A 6847-nucleotide genomic window follows, 5' to 3' on the forward strand; every position below is an offset into this window, starting at 1 on the left:
CATTGTCTAGCAAACAAACAAGAAATAACTATTACAATGTGTACATGTAAGTTGATGGTTAGCATACCACATTATGCCTTTTTTCTGAAGACTATTAAAATAAGCTTTAAAATTTAGACTATAATAATAGCCTTTTTATAATAATTTATACCTGTATCTACATGTATGGGTGAATGCTTGTAATATGCATAGATCTGCATTTGGATTGATAAAACTCAAACACAGCAAAGACTCCCCTTTCAGCCCTTTGACCCTTTTAAAAGCATCTATCTAAGCATCAGACTACATTGTTTCAATTCTTGTGGTACAATGTTTTAAAGAAAACAAACAAAAATATTAATTTTAAAGAATGCACTTCAATTACATTGACTTGTGTCCATCTACTGGAATTTTGCATTTCTTTTTGCCTGCCAAAAATTATACAGTGGAACCCTACCTCACGGCCAACCCTTTACAACGGCAAGATTTTAGTGGCCCGTTGTTGGCTGGATAGACGGGGTTCCACCGTAATAACAATAATACCAATAATGATGCCAGCCACTCACCAGAAAACAAATACACCCTAAATCCAGGGAATGAACTCTCGAGCCAACTGAAGCCTATGTCAAGAGCACTTTGGGTGAACCAAGTGTCTTGCTTGGTGTCATCACTCCAAAGGTCTATCACCTCAGCTGATCTCTCACCGACCTCCACTTGTGCCACAACGTAAAACCCATGTAGTGAAATACCCCTCTTGCCATACCAGTCCCTTTGTATTTCGCGCGTTCGTTTCCCCAGTTCTAGCTTCATTTTATAATCCACTACGACAACACATTCTCCAGGTCTGAGGTTCTTTAGGGTGTACTGATAATAGTCGGCCTGGTGTTTTGTGCGTAACAAATGGCCAATGTACTCCCAATGGGTACTGACAACGTCTGCCAACTTTTCCTGAAGCTTCACTTTTAAACTTGGGGCACAAAGCTCGATGGCTGATGACAGTGTTTGGCAGGCATCATAGAAGTTAGTAACTTCTGCACAGTGATCTGGATGCTCTTCTGTGCAAGATCCAAATGCATGACTCATGCACAGTTCTTTGCATGTGGAATGCCTTTCAGATGATTTTGCCAACTTTGTCTTCAAAAATGTTTGATATGCTCGTAAACTCTTAACAACTCCATGACAATCAATTGTTGTTGTTTCAACTTGAGAAACAGAGTGTGCAATAGAACACATGGCATCAAAGTTGGAATGTCCAAAATCGTCACAGAGGTTGCACAGGCCAGCAAGCATTGTACTCATGTGGAAGTTGCGTGGCAGGTGTGTATAAACATAAGTTCTTTTCACACCATTTGGGCATTCAAGGCGGTACTGCTGTACAACGTTCTTTATAGAGTCCTGCCAGTATCGGATAGCAGTCTCTTCACCACCTACCAATACACTTCGACATGAAGAAGCTCTGGTAATGTTGTCCCGATGAAGAAATTCCGTGAGTTCCTCAATAATCTGAGGGCTAACGCGCTGTCTAGTAAACTTAAATTCAGGGGGAGGAATTCCCCCACGTCCGAACAAAAGACAATGAACTCTGGCAGCGGTGACCGTGTTTGGTGAACAACTAAATAATTGCTGAAGGGTGCGATAAGGAAAATCTGTTGCCACAATGGACAACAAGCGCCGCTTCTCATCACCATAATGGCGTACTCTGCCAATTTTCCTGGCTGCATCAGTGCGGGACTTCACATTGTCAAGTATTTTGCCTTCCAGGGTCAACCGACTTTGTGACTTTGTGTTGCCAATCAAAAATTTTTCCTTTTGTTTCCTTGCATTTTGGTCTATCTTCTTGGTGACTTGCTTGTCCTTACAAGCCTTGTACTCTTTTGATAGAATATCAAGGAAGTAGGTGTCGTCTGAGTTTTTGTCTTTGACAACTGAATTTCCAAAGACTTGATTCCAGCTTTTGGAATCAACAACATCTCCCATGAGTTTCTGCAACGATGTTCCAGGCTCAAAATGTACATACTTCATGGCAGTGTCCTTTACTAATTCGATAATTTCACTCCTCATATAACGCTGTGTTCGCTCTTGGGCATCCTGGTAGGGACGAATAGGAATGCAAGGAACCTGTGTTCCTGTCGATACTTGGAACAAGGCAATTGTACTGCTTGGAGTTAAGGTACTTGGAGACAACCCATTGTTAGCAACCAGATGACCCTGGAAAAAGAAATTGTTTTTTTTTAATGACAAGAGTAATAATACATTGTACTTGGATAGTTTCCCACTTGCATGCTCGAAAAGAATTGTCATTTTAGATTGAGAGTATAACATATCCAAATACATTTGTGGAATATTGGAGTAATAAATGCTGGGAAAGTACTCACTACCATACATCTAATACCCTAATGTAAATAAAATGTACTAGACATTCTGCAAGACTAGTCATAACATGTAGGTTCATATAACACATAACATGTCTTTTCTAGCATTTTACTCAACTTAACTGTGCTATACTGTAAAGAATTCTGAAACTAATGCCTCAACTGTGAGGCATTGGTCTTTTTCAAAAAAAAAAATAAAATGCCTCGGGCTTGATCAAGGGAAGTTTTAGAAAATAACTGATATTACATACGTTCTCTTCTGTCGGAGCACAGAAATTCTCATCAAGACTGAGGGTGCTTTCTTCTATGTCAATCTGGATTGAAGGGAAAACAAGAAAATGTTATTGTTTGTGTTTACACAGCTACCCAAGTGGGTCTTGACAATCTGCGAGCAAGCGAGCCATGTGAGACAGGCATGCGAGGCACTCAGGTTAGCCTAAAAAAGACTCCGGGTAGCCTGAATAGCACTCTGGTTAGCCTACATGTAAATAGCACTTGGGTTAGCTTATAATAAATAGCTCCCCGGTTAGCTTTAACGGTTAGCATTTATGTTGGGGGCTGTTCGTGCCTCACATGCCTCGCATGTTTTGTTTATGCCTCGCACATCTGCCTTGATGCTTCGCATGCCTTGCTGGCTGGCATATTATACACGCTCTAGCCAATTTATAATTTCTTTTTCTATACATGCATAACTTTTTCTTACTTAAGCATAACAATAAACAAATAAAAATACATCAGTAATAATATGCTAAAAATCGTGCACTCAAGATCAGATATCAAATAATCAAATACAGTTGGACAATTGGATGCCCCTGGATAAATATTGAATTAAATAAATAAATAGATAAATAAATAAATAAATAAATAAATAAATAAATAAATAAAATGTAAACAACACAGCATATAACAAATTCCAAAAAAAATTGTCCACCCTGTAAAACAAATCAAATTTGAAACTCAAGTTTCCTAGCTTATTTCCAGCACTATGTAAAAACTTACTAGTTACATTCAGGACTGTATCAGATTTGAAATGCTATACATTGGGCAAAGCAAGAGCCCAAAAGAAAAATAAAATAAAATAAAAATAGGCATTAATTTCCTCAACGACAAGTAAAACAGTAACATTTACCGGTGGGGTCAAATGTGATGTCTTGTCCACTGAGTCTGACTCTGAAGTAAGTTCATCCTATGAAGGTGACAAAAGCGAAGACACGTGTAAGCTACATGTGTGAGAAAGACAACAATCATGTCAAACAGTTCACTTTCACGTTTGCAAACAGGATACACAAATTGAATCTGATCAGAAGCATAAACTGCCAGCAATTTCAAATGCGTTTTACGTAAAGAATATCACAAAAAAGAAGAAAGGCAATCTGGCTCACCGTTTCAACAGAGGTCGAACCGTTTGCGTTTGTATTCAAATCTCCAAGCTTTCGACACTTTTCTTCGACTGCTATGCGATCACGGCAGGCCAAACAGATCTTTCTCTTTCTTCCTGCATGCTTAGAATCAAAGATGCAATACTTTTCTTCATAAAAGGTTGCCACGCGAAGGTCAACGTCAGAACTGTGGTGCCATTCCAGATGGTTTTTGCACTTGCAAGAAGCGGTAAAGGACATCTTACCAACGCGATAAAATCAAACGAATAATAACACTCACTACATTTTAAATCCGCAGAAAACGCTTTTCATGAAACTATACACATTATATACAATTTACAGGTAAGCTGTATACACCAGCGAAACCTTTTTTAACCCAAAAACGCAGAGAAGAAAACCTTGACAATGACAAAATCCAAGATGGCGGCGCTTTCAACTCTGTCCTCGTGAAGGTGCCTATCCGCGCGGACGACTTCCCCACGTCGGAATCTTACGAAACTTCGGGAAACAATAGATCATACGTCATTATCGGAAAACTTACAATAAAATCGGACTTTTTCAACTTTTCTTCGGATAAAATTCGGTAAAAAAGAGTTTAAACCAATCAGAGAGCTCAAAATTAATTGGATAAGCCAATTAAATAGGAACGCCACTGCTCATGCGTTGCCGCGAAGTGCTATCGTTCTTACGCGAACTATTACTAAAATACAAAACCAGCCGCTACTAAGAGAGACATACAAGGAACCTCCCTTGATCTCTTATAGAAATGGGAAGTCGCTGAAAGACATGCTTGTTAAAGCAAAACTATAAAGGCTTTTATCAACACAATGGGCACACAACGGGAGTCGTGCAGGTCTGTCAACCCCATTTAAACAAGTTTAATATTTAATCCACTTTTAAATAAATATAAGAGATAATAAAACTGGCTGCTTGGGTTTAAAAAATTGATCGGAATTGCTGACTTTTTTGTTTGCGTATTTGATTTAGCGTTAAAAATAGAATTTTTACACATCAAGATTGTAGACCAGAGTGGAGCCCGGAGCCCTAGAGCAGATGATGTTGGAACCCTAGAGCCCTGAAATTTTCGCCTTGGAGCCCTGGAGCCCTGCATTTTTAAGGCCGGAGCCCTGGAGCCCTAAACCCCTTTGGGACCCTGATAAATAAATAAATAAATAAATAAATAAATATTCATGCGCTTTTTACCATTCGTTAAAGGCTGCAGTCTGGTAGCCGAAAGCTTATGTTTTTTTAAAAACTTTCTAGCCTGAAAACGTTTTTTAGATTTTAAAAGATGTATAATCCTGGTTATTCGTCTATTTTTATTAGAATACTTACATCAAATTTTTTTAGCCCAAGGGAAGTTTTTTTTTACGATTTTTATTTACCTCATATGACACATAACCATGAAAATACAAAACTGAATGCAAGGCTGGCACTACGGCGAAGGGCAGATTTATTAAAGGGCAGATTTATTGGCCACTAATAAATCTGCCCTTTGCCGTAGTGCCAGCCTTGCATTCAGTTTTGTATTTTCATGGTTGTGACGCCTGACACGAGGTCTTTCACAAGAGAGATCCGGCAAAATTACCAGCAAATTTAATTCCTGTGTTGTGTGGACCTCTGCATTCAAAAGTTTTACATAACCATAATACAATAAATACAGTACAAACCCCTACTTACAATACTTACATTTATACAATGGTTAGCGTTATACTAACAATATACATAGTATATTTACAATTACTAATACCTTACAATATACTTGCAATTTGTTACAATATTAATAATATTTAAAGTGCTTGCAGTACTGGCTAAAGTTGTGCAAAACAGTTTTATACTCTTAGAAATAATACGCTCAAACTTAAGTAAAATGCCAGAGAAGTGGGAAGGGAGGGGTGGGGGAGAGAGAAATTAGGAAAAGTTAATAGTAATTACATTTTCACACACATATAAAGAGGTTCCCATTTTCTGCTGTCCCCACTGTTTGATTCTAGCTCATACCTTGATTTCAGTAGATGCAGGCATTGCAAAAGGCTGGGAAGTTTTGCTTTTGTTTTAGCTAACCATATAGGATATCGCACTAACAGGAGAGTGAGTAATCTGTTTGGAGTGCAAATTTTGAACTGTCCGGCCTCAGCCCCAAGGCGATAGTGTTTTCCATTGTAAAGTCTTCCGATATCAAATCAGCTTTCCTCAACCATTCGCGGTTACGTCATCCCAAAAAAATGATGTTATATCACATGACCAGAAAAGATGAATTTTAAAATGTTTTCGGTCAGTTTGCAAAACGTACAGTTAGTGTTGTCCTGTAACCCGATTTTACATAGACAATTATTAGTTGACATTCGTCTGTGCAAGGATTTGAAATGGAATTCGATAAAGTTAATGCTTTTGGTACAACGTCTAGCCAAACAGTAAGCAGACGTCCTGTTTATGTTTTTCTTGCTTGCGAGTTCACAGTTAATGAGCCATTTCTTTTGGCTGATGTCGGGGGTTTTGCTTTTAGTATTTACTAGTTTCTTGTAAGCGAGTAAGAGGGAGCTCTTTGGGTGTTTACCATCCTAGCGCGAAAACTGCCTTGCTCTTGGACAATGTCCCTTGAAATTTGCCAAGTGGATTTCCGTAAGCATTTAACGGCTGCTACAATCCCATAAAAACTGAGAGGGCGAACGTTTAGGCTGTACCTTAGACAAAAATCTTTCAGGGAAAGAAAAGTGTTATTATCATTTCCTAATAAATGTCTCACCTAAGTGACACCCTTTCCCAACAATCTTTGAAGAGAACGGATTTATTACCAATCCTTATGAGAGAATTATACCATAACGGTTGATCTAAAAGTGTTCCTCGGACAAAATTTATTTGATTTTCAAAATTAATTTCTCCCCAGATTTCTAGTATTTCTCTGAAAAAAGCATTCGAAACTTTGGTTATCTCCATGGTGTCTCTAGTATTGAGGTTAGAGGTAGAATATTTTAACCGCTGCAATTTTTACGTACATCAACCAAGAAAAGTTTCGATTTCCCGTTATTATTGGTATCCAAGTATTTCCGCGGCCTGTGATGATCATGATAATAATAATAATAATAATAATAATAATAATAATAATGATGATGATGA

General features: G+C 38.1%; 1 protein-coding gene across 2 annotated transcripts in view; it reads right to left on the bottom strand.

Annotated features, from left to right (window-relative positions):
* The window catches only part of LOC146447463 (uncharacterized), a 7481-nt gene extending 3293 nt beyond the window's left edge, over positions 1–4188 (bottom strand). The window contains exons 1-5 of one of the 2 annotated variants that reach the window (XM_085102786.1): positions 3734–4188; positions 3481–3537; positions 2603–2665; positions 546–2187; positions 1–6 (exon numbers count right to left, since the gene is read on the bottom strand). The exon at positions 1–6 is cut by the window's left edge and continues 212 nt beyond it. In XM_085102786.1, the coding sequence (XP_084958912.1) occupies positions 1–6; positions 546–2187; positions 2603–2665; positions 3481–3537; positions 3734–3970 (2005 nt within the window). In that variant the 5' untranslated portion in view covers positions 3971–4188. Of the gene's footprint in view, positions 7–545; positions 2188–2602; positions 2666–3480; positions 3572–3733 lie in introns of both variants that reach the window. The other variant, XM_085102787.1, reaches the window with a different exon arrangement.
* Between the last annotated feature and the right edge of the window lie 2659 nt (positions 4189–6847).

Source organism: Pavona decussata, unplaced genomic scaffold (genome assembly GCF_977016875.1).
Source record: "Pavona decussata unplaced genomic scaffold, jaPavDecu1.1 SCAFFOLD_2208, whole genome shotgun sequence".
Lineage (NCBI taxonomy): Eukaryota > Metazoa > Cnidaria > Anthozoa > Scleractinia > Agariciidae > Pavona > Pavona decussata.